The following is an 18,007-nucleotide window of genomic DNA, read 5'->3' as shown; positions in this document are numbered from 1 at the left end:
TCATGCTAAGAGGTTGAGAGGTATGCTTGCTAAGAAAAATATTCTAACAACATATGTCTAGGTTGTACAGTTTTCAAGACATGAAAAATTGTTTGTGAATGCTTACAAAAAGCTTAATTTGGGGTTTGTATTATAATATATTACAGTATTTATGGAAAGAACTATGAATGCACTGACTATTATCATTGTAAAGAATGCTTCTTAACGATAACAGTTCTACTTGTACAGTTATTGTTCACAAAATATTTACATTTGTTTATCCTATGCATTTTCAGTTTATTTTTCAGAAAATCTCTGGAATGTAACATATGTGCAGGCTGCTAGAGGTGTGGCATTCCACTCCACATAGGTGTTAATGTGTAATGAGCTATTTCCTGGGGTCCAGAAGTGCAAAGTTTGATTCCCTCAGCCCCCATTGTTTACCATTATTCTGAGCAAGTCCCTTAACCAGACATCGCTCCCAGACTGGGCCTGAAAAAGGTCCATGGAAATCAGTACTCTACCCCGGAAAACAAACACAAATAAATAAAATCAATAAAAGGTGTAATCCATACTGTAAGGAAATGGTATAATAGCAACTTTAAAAATCTAGGCATTTTCATTTCCTATCATTTAAGCTCTGTTTCGACAACCTAATGTAGATTTAGGTTCAGCTTCCAATATGTGGGTGCATCTTGATTTCTGATCTAAATGTGATTTAAGGTTGCAGTGTTACTGATCAATTGTACTTTCTGATTTATTTTTATTTATGAATTTAGTAATCAGGTAACCAGACTTACTTAATAAGTTTAGCAAACATCACATAGGTTCATAGGTGTGTACTAGGCCAACAGCCCTGGATCCTTTACAAGCCTAGCCCATAGAGGTGCCCTGGCATCAAGCCACTGTTAGTTCCTGGTGCCTCTATCAAGTAGAGCCACTGGAGTGATCCCCAGGGTGAACTTTCTATTTCCCATCCACTCATCAAGATTTCTCTTGAAAAGGGCCAGTGAGGTGCTCTGCTTGACATGTATGGTAAGTTTATTCCAGAGCATGGGCAGTCTCTGGGTTATGAACCTGTCCCTCCAGCATGTTCTGTTGATTGTGGTAATGAGGTTGAAGTCCCTGGAGCGTGTGGTGCGAAGGAATTGGGATTTCTTCAGGTGTAACATTTCTAGCAGGGCTGGGTCAGACATGGCTTTGTAATTCAAGCAGAGATTGCCTCTTAACAGACAATATGAGATATAGAAAAGCTGGAGTTTTTGAGTCTCTCCATGTACGGCATATGTTTAAGGCCTAGGATCCTCTTCGTGAGGTACTTATGTGGCTTTACAGCTGTTGCAGGTGTTTAGTGAGGTACATGCCAAATGGGGCATTATACTTGATGACTGGTCTAATGAGGGAAGAGTAGAGAGAGACAATGACCTCTTTCTTCCTGGATGCAAAACCCTTGGTAATGAGATGTGCCACATAGAAAGACTTTCTGACCACAGTGGCAATGTGGTGATCAAAGGAGAGGTTGCTATCAACCTGTGTCCCCAGATCTCTTATAACACCTTCAGTGTTCAGTGGGCTACCATCAATGTGGTAATTAGTGGGAACTGAGTTTTTCCCAAAAGGAATGACCACGCATTGTTTGGCATTAAGCTTAAGGCCATGGTTTCAACACTAGTCAGTCTCAGTGATGCCTTTCTGTAGGATGTCTACATCACATGGTGTGTTAATAATGGCTACCAGCTTGCAATTGTCAATGAACTTGGTCAGCCAGAGTCCCTCCATGTTGGCCTGGACTTCTGAGAAGTAAATGCCAAACAGGAGATGACCCAGGACAAATCCCTGTGGGACTTCACTCATGACTGGTCGTCAGTCTGACTTGGAGTCTGCTACTTTCACACCGTGAGTTCTATCTGTGAGCAAATTTGCAACCCACCTAGTGATATAGGGGTTGATGCCTAGTTTGATGAGTCTAGCAATAATTCCTGAGTTGGGAATGGTAGCAAAAGCCTTGGCCAGATAGAGATAGGCTGTATGAACTGCCTTTCCCTCATCCACAGCTCTGGTGACTGACTCAAACAAGTCAACCAGGTTGAGCAGGCATGATCTACCCTTCACAAAACCAAAAGTGGGTGGGATCCAGAGTTTGAAGATTCCCTATATCCTTGTTAATTAGGTCCATGATGATGCACTCCATAGCCTTAAATATCAGACTCATCAGGTCAATGGGACGATAATTCCCAAGGTCTGTAGTCACTACCCCTTTATGGAGAGGGATGACTGTAGCAGTGTACCATTGTGTAGGGACAAAGCCTGAGGTCAGGCTGTGATTGAACAGGGGACATGATGTTTGGTCCTGGCTGTGTGATCATTTCAAAATTATCTCAGTTTGTTTACAGATATCACAATCATTAAATTCTACAGAGATACATGAATTATAAAATGTGTTTACAGATACTACAAACTGCCAGCATATCTCAACTTCTTAGTAGATGAAATCTGGACAAAGCCTAAAATAATGGGGCAACAAAGACCCCAAACTAGGGACAGATTTTAAATATTGGTCTTATAAACATTGAGTGTTGCTAGAATAACAGGATTTGTGCCAGTATGCATTTTCTAAAGGATATGAGTCTGAAACTGAAATAAATACCATTATTTAGTGACTTCAGTCCTCAGTGATTTGCCAAAAAAAACACAAGTTTTATGATGAACATACCAAAAATATGAGTTAATAATCTGGACGGTCTGCAAAAATCTGGACAGTTCAGAGGTGTGAGTGCAGTGGTACCAAACTGTATTCATAAACATTTATAGTGTCTTGTTTTTCAAACTTTTTTTCATCACAATTTCAACATCTTTTATTTTTTAAGTAGTAAAGGGAAACCTTCTTTTAGGCTAAAATGTCTTACCTTTAATCTTAAACACTATGAGTTTTCATTCAATTTTGCATAGACTAAGAAAATAGATGGATGGTAATGTCAGTGCAGACTTCTGAAACACTACTAACCGTACAACTCTATTGTAACTACAGCATGCTCTCATTACTTTAAAATAAAACTTAATTACTGGATTTTCTGAAGTTATCTGAAGCAAATGTGAGCTTCCCATACTAGGGAAAGGATATTTTGGGGAGATTATGAAATCACTAGCATCAGAGGAAGAGGTCACTTGATGGACTTGCTGTGTTTTACCACTAAGTACGAATGCCTGGCCACGGTGAATTTCAGTATATTGTTCTTCTGCATGCCCAGTGATTTGGGGCTGTCAGCTGATCAGTTTTATAACATTGCTTTAACCAAAGCACTTTACAGGAGAGTAAAAGCAAAGTTATAAAGGGGAAAAAAAATCTGAAAAATAAGACCATCAAACTTGAGAATACAAAAATGCATCTATGATACAGCTATTGCTTTTAATACTGGAAAATAAATATATTAAAAGATAAAAGTTTCTATTTTGAAAACTATGAGATGCGCTAAAATAATATCATATCTTTAAACATTCAAATGAATAAGGCAAAAAAGGATGAAATGTCATTAATGCTTACAAGTTAACACTACTCGGACAAATTTAATAGCTTCTCATGAAAAACAAAACAAAGCAATACATTAATAACTATGTCAGACAGCAGGTTCATAAAAATGTATGATCAATCGAGTGAAGTAAATCCTAAGGGTCACCTGTACCAGTGGCATTGACAAAGTCCTGACTACAACCGAGGCAGCGTGAGTCCAGTTAGTGGTTTGGCCACTTGATGGCACAGGCAGGGAAAATGGATACAGCAATCCTGTGGAGAGGGGATGCACTATCGGATGCACCATCATATCTGACTCTCTAGAAGAGGCCAGGAACTTGTGAGAAGTGTTGTCTGTAGGGGACAGGGCTCAGGCTGAGGTATACATACATGTCTGTTTGAGATGTCATAGGGAACACACTGCTCTGTACCCCTGAAGATAGCATCCGATTGTACTGGGGTGGCTGGAAGAAGCACTCCTTGGCAGTAGCATGATGGTATGCCTTGGTTTACAGATTTCCTTGCCAGTCCCAGATAAGGATCAGTATTAGCCCAGAAGAAGCTTGATGGGCCTTGTAGACACAGAAGACCAGGAGAGGACCTAGAGCCAGCTGATTATCAGTGGTAGGGAGCTAAAACAAGAGTTGAAAATAAAAAGAAAATTTAAGAGCAAGAAGGAATGACAGATAATGCTGCTGTACATTTCTTATTGCACCATAAAAGGCCATCTGTAACTCCACCATATGGAGAGCTCCCAGAAGCATATTTTTTTCTTCAAATCCCATCTCCTTGGCAGACACCAGTGGAGTAGCAAGATGGAGTCCTGAATACAGTCCATGCAACCAGAGTTTGACTAGCAGCTTAGGCACTTGACCCCACAGGTAGGGAGGAAGGATCTTCCTATTCTACTAAGGTAAGACATGTGTAAGAGTAGGTGGCCCCTTCAATAGATCTTAGTGACTTAGGCAATAAGTGGACACTGGGATACTGCATGTGTGTGAGCTTGGAAACTATTATCCTTGAGCCCTGGCTGAAGAGTCCCATTGGCCATGCCTCATGACAGCCATAACCACATTACGACAATCTCAGCAAACAGTCAGTGCTAGAGAAGTAAGCATTTCTTCAGTAGCAATGATAGCTTATATCCTGCTGACCATTGCTGTCCATACAGAGAGTATGGGGCAGTTATCAGACTACAGATGCCTAATCCCTGCCTCCAGCCATGGTCTATCATGTAATAAGGCTTCAGGAGGACTGAGTACAGAGCAGTCTCCCTGAAAGTAACACAGGCTGGACAATAAATCCATGTCAGGTGCAGCACCAGTATGGAAGCAGCACATAACAGGACTGAAAACCAAAAAAGTTCCTTCTTCCTACATGCTTCCTGTATAATACAATGCAATTAGACATGGAAAACCTTAATGAGATATTAAGCAGTAGAACTGTGGGAGCTCTAAATATTTTCCTTCCACAATTAAAGCATATATGCAATGTTTTAATGTGTCTTATGAATATTGTTGTCATGAACTGACTCACTGGATGTGAAATCAGATTATTTATTTATAATATATTTATTATCCTTTGTTGACTGGGTTAAGTCCTACTATGGCATCAGCCTCTTTTCATGGGGAGACCATTATTGAAAATAATTGAAACATGGTTCACAAAATGTTGCCTCCTGCTCAATGCTAATAAAACTAAGCTCCTTCTCTTTACACCCACCAGTAAATCCTCCCTCATATATTTCTCTGTCATCTCCAATAATGGCACAATTATATTCCCCGACTCTACCACTAAATTGCTAGGAATTACTATTGACAATAACCTTACATTTGCCAGCCACATAAATAACACCATAAAAACTGTCAACAGAAAAATAGGCTCCTTATATAGAATTAAACCTTTCCTAACACCAATAGCCAGAACTAAGATTGCACACTCCCATTTAATTTCAACTCTTCTGTATGCCTCACCCATATATACTAATCTAAAGAAAAATAATCTTATCAAACTAACTAATTCCTATAATAACATCGCCAGATTTGCCACCGGCAATCCCTTTAGAACTCACCACTGTCTGAATCTAATGCAGCTAGGCTGGCTTGAACTTCAAAACCAACTGAAAGTCTCCCAACTCACCATTGCCCACAAGATATTTTATAAACCTAAGAGCACTCCTATACTCTCCATTCTCATAATCCCCTACAGAAATCTAAATTCTCTACGCTCTTCCAGAAAACTTCTTGCTAGCATAAGCAAGTCTAACAACATGGCTGGAGTTTCTCTGGCGTTTTCCAACTCTGTGGGAAAAAACTGGAACCTACTGCCTAATGAACTAACTTTAATTTCTTCACTGCCTCTCTTTAAACTTAACCTCAAAAGGCACCTCAAAACACACTGGTTATGCCCCTGCAGCAACCCTGATTAACCTTCTGCTTCACTACAGATATTTCTCCTCTTGAATCACTACTTAATTCACATTCCTTGAAGTAGGACTGTAACTGCTGAACAGAATTCAACATACTGGTGTAATATATCCTGCTTGATGCTCTGAAAGTCTCTATCCTGTTTGATACGCTGATAGTCTACATGAATCACACTGCATAATGAATTATTCTGTACATATTGTCTCCTTTACTATTGTAAATACCTACTTTACTTTATTATTACTTCCTGAATGTTTTTAGTATTCTTATTACTTCCTGTATTTTTAGTATTCTTATTACTTCCTGTATTTTTTAGTATTCTTATTACTTTCTGTATTTTTTTAGTATTCTTATTACTTCCTGTATTTTTGTTAGTATTCTTATTACTTCCTGTATTTTTAGTAATCTTCCATTGAAATCCTTTCATTTACTATGTATTAATATTGATTTTTTAATTTTTAATTTCAATTTTTATTTGTTGCCACTGGAGCTTTTATCCCCGGGCCTCTAATGAAAATGGAAATATATCCAGTTAGACCAGCCCGGTTAACAAATGTAAAATAAAAATAAATAAAATAAAAATAAAAAATTTTAGATGCAGTGTGGGAATGTAAGTATCAGCTCTCATGGCACAGAGAGATAAAGCCCTAATCACAGCCCACATTCAATTACTGGCTTGGATGTTTTGCCAAAGCTGGTGTCCATCCTGAGAGTGAGAGCATGCCATCCAATCCCACAATCCCTCAGGAATGGGCACTGCCATAAGGGAGATCTGGAGGTGGATGCATGGGTTTAGCTGCCTAGCGTCTTCAGCAGTAAGTGCAATGAATACACACCTGCACAGAGAAAGGCATTGTGGTCTGAAAGGTGACACAGGTCATATGTTCCTCCTATCCAGAGGCAAGGTTAGGGCCTATCAAATACATCTTCATTCGTAAGATGCCAGTGAGGGCATAAACCAACTTCATTGGGGCCCCAATGATGGCCCATCCAAATAACTCTCATTCCTGTGATGAGGACACTCAGCATAGAAGAATGAACTCCAGTCTGACTGGGAGGATAGATGGATAGTTAGGCATGAGGACAAAAAGAACTCACAACAAAAATGAACTGTTTTCACTCTGATGAGATACTAGAAGGAAATTACTGAAATATTTTTCTGAACTGAAAATGATGTAAGGAGAAAAGGAAATCCTGTGGAATTTGAAGAATGAAATGTATTGCTTTATTCTGTAAACTATTTTCTATGCTTCAGCTCATATTATAAGTCATTTTATCAACGTCCTCTAAGAAATAAATTAACAAAATTTGCTTGTAGGAATATTTCAAATGGGCACTGGCTAGTCATATAAACAGCATCCCTATATATTCATCATATGAGTATGTTTTTATCTATTAAAACATATGTTACCCAGGTAAGTGGACTGGTCCACTGGATCACAGGTGTTATCAGGCAGTTAAGTCATAAGACCATGGATACTTTCTCAAAACTCACTCTCAAGCTGTATCACACTTTCTGGAGGAGGGTAGAGCAGGTCAGGCTAATTGTACGTTTAAAGGTACTATGCAATCATCTACACTTAATGTGAATAATGATAGTGTGTCACACTGTTTGACCTGTAGCAGAAGTTTATTCCAGAGTTTCAATATGTGTTGAGTGATAAATGTGTCCCTCCAGCATATTTTATTTATTTGCTGGTGGAGATTTATGTCTCTGATTCTGCGGTCAGTGGGGTTATTTGATTTGTGATGAGGAAGGAGATCAAGGATCAAAGGGTCACTAATGGTATGGAATGTAAGATAGCTAGTGCCCCGTAAGAACCTTGACCAGCAAACTTCTTGGTTAGGAAATGTGTGAACTTTCGAAATGAAATAATATGTCTCGGTGGGTATATGCCAAAGGGGACATTATATTCATTAGTAGGTCTAATTAGGGCAGAGTAAAAATGTACGATAACCTATTTTCACTTGGATGATATACCCTAAAGTACTTGGTGTGCCAACCAGAAGGCTTTTCTGACCATTGTTGCACCATGACTGTCAAAGAGGGAATCACTAGTCCATGTTAAATCACTAACTACATTGTCATTTTGAATGGAATGTCAATTATATTGTAAGCTGATGGACACATCTGTTTACCAGATGTGACGATTCTACACTTCTTTGCATGCAGTTTCTGTTTAACCACAATTTTTTTTATTCCTGTTGCAGATGTTGCCCCACCCGCCACTACTCCTGGCTCCCAAGGGCCAGACTATCAGGGCCCAACAGTAGTGCTACCATGTTATTTCAACGTTGACGCAGAGACAGTGGATTTGCACCATCTTTTCGTTTTGTGGCAATCTAACGAAAAACAAGTGGCAAGTTTTGCTGACAACATTCTTTTTAACAGCAGAAGGGCATGGCTTTCTGTGGATGAGCTGAGTAAAGGAAATGCTTCCCTGGTACTTACCAGTGTTTTACCAGCAGATGCAGAGGATTACACATGTGATGTCCAATACATGTCAGACATAAAGCCAAGAGTCATTGTTTCTCTAAATTCAGAAGGTAAGTTTCTATTTTATAGCAGCAATTATACAATAAATGCTGATTACTATTAAAAAATGAGCATGCTGATTCGACAGCCCAACTACCGTGCTCATTATAAATCAAACATCTGCCAATAAAAACAAAAAATGGTTGGCCCCTGAAGTACCACTGAAAAGCCTGACTTTCTACTGCCATATTCTCAGGTACCATGTCTTAGTTAATATTCAAAAGCTTAGAGAGCTGTTTCTCATAAAGAATGAACTCTTACTTAGCTCAGTGCATTCAGTTTGTGGGAGATTTATGTACATAACCAAACTAGAGGTCTCTCTCACAAATAAACACCCAGTCCAGGATAAATATACACTTCCTTACAAACAGCACGCTTCACAAACACGTATTAAACTACCCTATGCCAATGATCTAAAAAGGTTTTTCCCAAACCTCCTAGATGCATTAAGACCAGGTCTCAGCAAGAAACAAATACTGCATTGCATACTGGCACAATCATAGAAGAGAGTCACCAGGAAGTATATCATTCCAAATATTGTGTATTAAACCACAATACAAATAAAAATGTCTTTGTGATTGTTGTCTCCATAGTCAGACATACAGATTAAATTCTCAGAAGGCTGGTAATGAGTTGTTTCTCAGGTGGCAGGATCTCCAATATCTTAAGAGCTCTTAAGGACCTCACACCAAATAAATATGATTATGATATGGGGTAAACAACTTGGCAAAAAAAAGATATGTAGAGAGAGAGAAGTCAAAACTCTCCATGCATATTACAAATGCAGCTAAAACCTTGGCCTTGAGCTGAATCTTTCCTTCATGAATGATGATGTAAGATATAAAGAAAAGATGACTGACTTCAGCAATTGGTTAAACACCTGCTGTCATTCCAGGGGGATCCAGTAGGTGCCAGCTTGGAACATGGTAACTGCCAGTCTTACTTGCTTTTCACATGCAACTTTATTGTCAGAATTCCTGTAAGGGCAACACTGACCATTGTAGCTGTCACAGTGATGGCCTCTCCAAATGGCTGTTATTCCTGTGCTGAGGATAGCCAGTAAAGAAGAAACAATGAAATCAAGTCTGACTGTGGCGGGGTGGGGGGAGGCTTAATAGCTACCAGGCATAGGGACAAAAGGAACCCATAACAAAACCTGTTTTCACACCAATAAGATGTTGGAAGGAAACTACTAAACTGTGTTTCTGAACTGAAAATAATGTAAAGAAAAGAAATACAGTGGAATCTGACAAATTAATATCATGTGTATACTGTATAAACTAGTGTCTATGCTTCAATTCACATTATCAATATAGCTGTCATTTTTATTACCATAGGATCAGAGGTGTTAGAAGGCAGTTAGGTTATAAGGCTATGCACACCTTGCCAAAAGAAAGCCTTGGACTGTACACTCCTTTCTCAAGGAGGTGAGAGCAGGTCAAACCAGTGCAATATTTATAGGTACCCATCCAATCATCCACACATAATTTGAAATAAGCTCTGGTGTAACATTGATTTGCCTGCAGGGTATCTTTGTTGCAGAGTTTCAGTAGGTACTGGGTGATAAATGTGTTCTTTGGGTGCATTTTATGGAGCGTTAGGTCTCTGATTCTAGTATTAGTGGCATTATTTGATATGGAAAGGGTCACTAGTGGTGCTGAATGCTCAGCTTTAATTTCCTTGTAAGAGCCTATAAGAAACCTTGAAGGTTCTTTATACCAGTCATTTTGGTTATGAACTTTTGTAGCCTTTCTAATTGCTTAATATGTCTAGGCATGTAAATACCAAAGAGGATATTATACTGAAAAAATAAGTCTAGTTAAGGCAGAATACCTGGGTATGATATCTTATTTTTACTTGGATGATATGCCGCAATTCATTAGCTGTGCCTGGCAGAAGGATTTTCTGCCACTGTTTTAACATTATGGTCAAAGAAGGGATCATCTTGAGTTGTTCCTTAATTCCAAACCGTATTGTAATTTTGGAATTCATGTCAGTTATATTGTAAATTGATGGAGAAATATATTTCCCAAATATGATGATTCTGTATTTCTTTGCATTTAATTATAGCTCATTTCCAGGATAACACTGGTTTACCAGTGCAAGACCCTCCTGTAATGTGAGGGTATCAGGGCGGGATTTGATAATGCTTGCTTACAGTTATCTATATTTGATAATGCTTGCTTACAGTTATCTATATTTGATAATGCTTGCTTACAGTTATCTATATTTGATAATGCTTGCTTACAGTTATCTATATTTGATAATGCTTGCTTACAGTTATCTATATTTGATAATGCTTGCTTACAGTTATCTATAAACGTTATTAATAAGCTGCCCTGCTTTCTGGCCTGGAAATCAAAGAAGTAAATGCCAAAAAGGAGGGGACCCTAGACTAAGCCCTGAGACTTGCTAGTTACCTCCAGAACGTCAGAGGAGTTTTCTGCAATATGGGTTCTACCCTTCCCCTTATCTGCTGTACACCTTAATGTGTACAGATCACTGTTAAGGGAACTCTGTTCATGATGCCAGTATGATTCATAGATCCTTTCAGCCAGGACCCAGGCAACAAGTGCACGTGTACAGGCAACATACAAATATACAGAAAATTTAGTGTAGTCAGGCAACTCTCTCTTTAATTTCTCCAAGTATTTTGGGTTTCTAATACCATAATGGAAATGGACCCCATTTCTATGTTAAAGTATGATTAAAGTTTGTGAAATTAATATTGCTTCGATCTTTGATGTTAGCCAAAAGTTTTCTTCGCAGCACCCGCAGTGTGCCCAGAATTGATTCCTTCTGCAATTCATACAGAGTTACATGTATCTGTAGCATATCTAAATACAATTGCAGATTCTTTTTTTATGATATCCATTGTCCCTTCTACTTTTGGAACTGTCTGGGCATCCTTCCATATTGCCCTCATTTCTGGCTATGAATCCTGGTATTTTATGACTTTGTGTGTCTCTGTATGTAAGATACTGTAGTCAGTGGGTGTAGCAATTTCACTGATCAATGCTACTTTTGTCTCCTTTTCATGGACTGTTGGTAGTGGGTGATCCCATGTGATATAAACCATCATTCTCTATACATTTTGGCTCATGTTTTAAATGCTTGTCATCTGTTACAGTATTGTAATGTTTGCACAATCTCCACTGCAACAGACTTTCCACGTTATTATGCCTTTCAGTACAGAGGCCCTCTGCCATTAGAGCATTAGACTCAGCAACAAGATGTGCAAATGCTTCCAGTTATGTTTTACAGAAGCTGCATCTGTCTATTTCTCCCACATGTTCAATGGACATTGTAAACCGACATGTATGTAGGCCACTATCCTGGGCTGCCAATATTAACCTTTCACCTTTTGGTTTAAATTCACCTCTATTTAACCATTCCTTCATCTGATCCTGATAGACATCAGGTTGTTCCAGGTGTTTTCTACACCTGCAAGTATATTTATGCCTTTTCCAAATTTCTTTCTTTCCCGTTTGATCCTTCCCCTTATATAGTACTTTTGTTTTTTTCGCACATTCAGTTGCTGGCTGATTTTTGTCTACTTCAGGTTTGATTTCCATTCCTGCTTCTGCTAAACTAAGCAGGGAAGTCATCCTAGGCTTGTTCTTCTCATGTTTTAAAACTTTAGCTATGTTTGGATCTGGTAAGGTCAGCAGATATGTTTGCAGTCCTATGATTGCAGATCTATACATGTAATCAATTTCGAGGTGGCCCAAACCTCCTTCAGAGGGAGACAATGACCTCTTTTTTCTGGATGAGAACCCTTTTGTGATTAGGTGAGCCACGTAGAAGGATTTCCTATCCACTGTGGCGATGTGATTGTCAAACGAGAGACTACTACCCACCTGGGTCCCAAGATGTCTTATCACACTCTCGATGCTAAATGAACTGCCATCTATGTGGTAGTTCATGGGTGCTGAGTTTTTACCAAAGGGGATGACAATGCACTTTTTGGCATTTAGCTTAAGACCATGGTTTTGGAATCAGGTATCTGTCTTGGTGAGGCCCCTTTGTAGGATGTCTATGTCATTTGGAGAATTGATTATGGCTCCTAGTTTGCAGTCATCTGCAAACTTTGTCAGCAATAGACCATTAGTGTTAGCCTGTACCTCAGAGAAGTAGATACCAAACAGGAGAGGTCCCAAGACTAAACCCTGAGGCACTCCACTTGTCACTGGTTTGGAGTCGGATCTGGAGTCTGCAATTTTCACTGTGTGGGTTCTGTCCATGAGCCAGTTGGCAACCCATCTCATGATGTAGGGATTTATATCTAGTTTAGTGAGTTATTCTATAATTCCTGAATGGGGGATGGCATCAAAGCCCTTGAGGTCTATGTAGGCTGTGTGGACCACCTTACTCTCATCTACAGCTTTGGTGACTGCCTCAAAGAAGTCTATCAGGTTTAGGAGACATGATCTGCCCTTTACAAATCCGAACTGGGTGGAGTCCAAAGTTTGGAGGTTTCCAATGTCTTTGTTTATAAGTTCCATTTTGTCCTTATACTGTGGTACCAACCTATAAAGCTATGATGATACGTTCCATGGCCATGCAGACCAGGCTTGTCAGGCTAATAGGGTAATAGTTACTGGGATCTGTGTTGGCTCCCCCTTTGTGGAGTAGGATAATTGTTGCTGTGTGCCATTCAGTGGGCACATAGCCTTTAGTGAGGCTGTGATTGAACATGATGTTTAGGTGGGAAGCTAGTTCATTTTGGAGTTCATGTAGGATGCAGCCTGGGATGTTGTCCGGTCCCATGGAAGCTGTGTTTTTGGATTTAGAAAGGGCCGTTTTTACTTGCGTGCTTGTGATTACTGGAGCTGTGCATTCTTCCGGTATATATATGGGCCCTTTAGAAGGTGAGAGGGGGGTAAAGTTTGCACTGAACCTATCTGCCAAGATGTTGGCAATATCAGTTGGTTCTGTATATTTTGTGCTGTAACTCAGGGCAGATCTGAGTGTTGCCATTGAGACTCCTGACATAGCTAAAGAATGCTTTGTGGTTGTCTTTAGAATCAGTTACAATTTTGTTTTCAAAACTTGCTTTGGAGGATTTTATGAGGGATCTTAGCTTCTTACTGAGGCTGGTCAGGGAGTTCCTCCAAGCATGGGATTTTACGCTCTTTTGTAACAGTTTCTTTCTTCTGTTGTAGAGTTTGTTTATGGCGGGGGTCCACCAGATAGGTTTCCTTCTTTTGAAGGATAGATTCTTGGTTCTATTAGGGATAGCACCATCCATGCACTCGTGTAAGTGCTTGTAGAGTGCACTTGCATAATATTCAGCAGTTGTGACCACATTGTCCGTCTGCAGGAGTGTCATGAAGTTCACCACCTCTGTCTTGAGGAGCATGAAGTTGGCTTTGGAAATATTTTATTTGGTGGTTTCCTTGGGGGGGTGGGGGCGGGATGTGGATATCTAGGGTGATTAGCTTATGATCTGATCTGACCAGCAAGGAGCTGACCTCGGGTATGGAACACCAGTTGCCCATGTTGGTAATGACCAGGTCCAGAATATTGTTGCCCCTGGTGGAGGTGTGGATAAGTTGATCCAGGGCATTAGAGTTTATGAATTCCAGAAAATATTGAACAAAGAATTTGTACAAGAGTAGTTTTCCCAATTAATTTTGGGGTAGTTGAAATTGCCCATTATTAGGGTATTTGGTTGAACCCTCATTTTTTTCCAGTATATCAAGAAAAGAGGAGTGGGGATCCTAGGGCATGGTGGGGGATCTGTAGCATGCTACAATTTGGACTGCAGTTTTGCCCAGGGTTAGTTGCACTTGGATAATCCATGTAAAAACCCAAGTACCCTCATTGACCAGTCATTATTAGCAAAGCGATTCTGTGATCTGCACCAACTACCCCTATCCATGTGGGACATAGGTACCACCCTGGGGTGGATTTACTGTCAGCCATGCAATTGTCAAGGTTGCACTTAAATAGGGTCATTGAGTAGGTATGCTTCACATGGGGTGGGAGCTTATTCCACAGGAGTGGCAATCTCTCGGAGATATATCTGTCTTTCCAACATGTTCTGTTAATGTCACAGGCTAGGTTGAGATCCCTGGGGTGAGTGACTCTTGCCAAATTTGATTTGCAGATATACAGCATTTCCATTAGGACAAAGTCAAAGACTGCTCTGTAGTTGAGGCACAGGCCGCCTCTCAGCATCCTGTATGATACAGACGACACTCAGGACATTCAGTCTTTTCATGTGAGTCACATTTTAGAGGCCCTTGATTCTCTTTGTTAGAAGCCTCTGTGGTCTCCCCAGTTTCTGCAGGTATCTGCTGAAATACCTAGTGTGGTCTCCCCAGTTTCTGCAGGTATCTGCTGAAATACCTAGTGTGGTCTCTCCAGTTTCTGCAGGTATATGCTGAAATACGTAGAGAAGGGAGCATTGTACTCAATTAGTGGTCCGATAAGGGTCAAGGACAGCGGAGTTATAACCTTCTTAGTCTTGGATGTGATGTCCTTTTATGAAATGCATACTGTAGAAAGCTGTCCTTATCACTACGGACACATGATGATCGAAGTTTAGATTGCTAATTGCTATCAACCTGTGTTCCCAAGTCTCACACCACTGGGATTGAGCTTAGAGGAGGTGCTTTCTATATCATATTTAGCAGGGGCTACTTCTCTGTCAAAGGGGATAATGAGGCATTTTTTTGTGTTTAGGTTTAGTCTGTGACTTTGGCACCAATCAATTGTTTGAGTCAGTCCCTTCTGAAGATGTTTACATCATTGGGAAACTCAATGATTGCTCCCAGTTTGCAGTCATCTGCAAACTTGGTAAGCCACAGGCCATCTACTTTCACCTGGACCTCAGAGAAGTAGATTTCAAACAGTAGAGAGCTCAGCACAGATCCTTGTGGTGCCCCACTGGTAACTGGTCTACTGGTGGAGGTGAACTCCCCAACTTTGACAGTGTGTGGCATGTCGGTGAGCCAATTGCCTACCCATCTAGTGACATATGGATTAATCCCCATCTGGGAGAGTTTCTTCAGTGATCCCTGAGTGGGGGATTGTGTCAAAAGCCTTGGCTAAATCAAAATAGGTAGTATATACTGCTTTGCCCTCATCCAGGGCTTTGGTGACATTCTCAAAGAAGTCCATCAGGTTTAATAAGCAAGATCTACTCTTGGCAAAATCAAACTGGGTCGGGTAAAGAGTTTGAAGGTGGCCTGTGTCCTTCTTGATAAGGTCCATGATAACTTTTTCTATGGCCTTGCAGATAAGGCTGATTAGGCTTATGGGTTGATAGTTTCCTCGGTCTGTTAATGGATCCCCTTTGTGCAAGGGGACTTCTGTTGCTGGTCTTCACTCTGCTGGAACAAAGCCAGTGCTCAGGATATGGTTAAAGACAGTGCCAAGTGGTTCCACTAGGTCTTGTTTTAAATTGTTTAGTAAGCAACCTAGAATGTTATTTGGTGACATAGAGGCCATGATTCTGGCCTTAGAGAGTGCTTGTATGACCTGTTCTTTGCAGATAATTGGTAGTAGACTGGTGTCAGGAATGCTTTGGGGTATGGCTGATGGGGATGGGGTGTGTAAAGATATTGTGAAGTCTGTCAGCTAGCAGGTTGACAATTTACCCAGGTTCACAACTGGGCAATCCCTTTTAGGTTTTGGACGTAACTAAAGAATGCCTTATGGTTGTCTTTAGCAAGGGAAGCTAAATTAGTCTGGTAACTAGTCTTAGAGGACTGTACAAGATACCTGATTTGCTTGTTCAAGCTGTGGAGGGTATTCTTCCTCTGGTGAGTAAGTTCCCACTTGGTCTTAGACATCTTCTTTCTTATGTTATATAACTTATTTATCCAGGGTGGCTTGTGTTTTTGAGAGGACCTGATTTTAGTCTGGTCTGGTACACCTGAGTCCATACATTTGTTTAAATGGTTATACAGGGCATTTGTATACACTTCTGCATAGGAGTCACTGTTGGCTGTGCTAGGGGCTTTGAAACTTTTTATACATTCACTTAGTAGGCTGTAGTTTGCTTTGGAGAATTTTTTCAGATTTTTGCTGTGGGAGTACCAGGTCTGATCTTTACTTCAAATGAGTCTGATTTATGGTCTGACTTTACCAGGGAGGGCATCACACAGGGGGCAGTGTAGTGACCCCCACCATTGGTCAGCACTAGGTCTAGCACATTTGAGCCCCTTGTGGGTGGTGCAGACCAACTGTTCAAAGGCATTCAAATTAACAAAATCCGGACCCTCAGAGCGATCATGATTCTGCATGTATAAGTCACCTAATCAGTGGAAAGATAATTGAAATCTCCTATGACCAAGGTGTTTGTCTGTATACTGAGTGACTCTAGCAAGTCCAGGTAAGGCGTGTACTTCTCCTGGTTCATGCTGGAGAACATGTAGCCAGCAGTCATGTGGTAGGGTATTTTGCCTATAGTTATTTGGACCTGGAGTAGCTCAAGAGCGTTGTACTGTCTCAATGTGTATTTGGATTTAATGAAGATGGATACACCTCCACCTTTGGTTCCTTCATGCCCTTTTTGAGGTCTGAATGTGTAAAAGGCATTGTAGGTTTGTATGGCTGGGGTGCTCTCTGCATCCTTGAACCAAGTCTCAGTGGCCGCACAGATGTCAGCATCTTCCAAGGTGAGGAGTCCTTCCAGGGAGTGCAGTTTACTGTTTAGGCTCCTAGCATTAAACATTATGACCTTCAGTTTGTCTTTTGTGGATTTTGTTTATGTCAGAAGTTTTGTTGTTTTGACATTGCCTACAAAAGGCACTGTGGGGGAGGAAAGGGACACATAATCTGAGAGTCCAGTCATGTCTCTCTCCATATAGTTCAGAGAGTTACGTCTCAAATCATTCACTCCAACATGTATAATGATAATTGTTGTTGAGTGACTTGAGTGCGTGCATGATTTGATGGATCCTGGCACCTGATAGGCAGCTGACTGTGATCTTCTCCTTGTCCAACCTGGTGAGTGGGACATCTGTGTGTCTCACTATTGAGTCGCCTATGCCTAGGACATTACATTTTGAGATGTTTCGCCTTAGGGGCTTAATTGTTGAGACACTGATATGCATGTTATGTGTAGTGGTAGATTTTGTTTATGTGCCAGTATGTGTTTGTTTGCACTTGGGAGGTCTCCAGTCTTTTCATAGGTTCATAGTTTGGTACTAGGCTATTGGCCCTAGGGCCTATATAAGCCTAGCCAAAAAGGTACCCTGGCTTTCACCACCCAAGAAAATTATTTTCCTGTGCCACTGTCGGGCAAAGTCACAGAAGTGATTCTGGGGTGAATTTCCTATTTCCCATCCAGTTATCAAGATTTTTCTAGAAGAGTGCTAATGAGGAGCTTTGTTTGATATAGATAGGTAGTTTGTTCCAGAGTATGGGACGTTTTGGTAGGCTCTTAGCATCTGCGCATATGTGAGTTTATGTGATGTCACCTTATCTTGTGTGAGAGAGGAATGTGTGCTGACATGTTTGATGTCTTGTTTATTGATACATCAGATGACTGATTCTAGTTTCATGATATAGTTGCATCTATCACATACTTTATTTGTTTGCTTT

General features: G+C 40.3%; 1 protein-coding gene across 1 annotated transcript in view; it reads left to right on the top strand.

Annotated features, from left to right (window-relative positions):
• The window catches only part of LOC122805777, a 407,858-nt gene that overhangs the window by 286,761 nt on the left and 103,090 nt on the right, over positions 1-18,007 (top strand). Inside the window, exon 11 of the mRNA XM_044076043.1 lies at positions 8,125-8,464. Coding sequence (XP_043931978.1) covers positions 8,125-8,464 — 340 coding nt within the window. The remainder of the gene's footprint in view (positions 1-8,124; positions 8,465-18,007) is intronic.

The sequence above is a fragment of the Protopterus annectens genome, chromosome 7.part0, assembly GCF_019279795.1.
Source record: "Protopterus annectens isolate FY-2018-M chromosome 7.part0, PAN1.0, whole genome shotgun sequence".
Lineage (NCBI taxonomy): Eukaryota > Metazoa > Chordata > Ceratodontiformes > Protopteridae > Protopterus > Protopterus annectens.
Note: the sequence above shows the minus strand (reverse complement) of the source record. Positions and strands in the feature narration are given on the sequence as shown.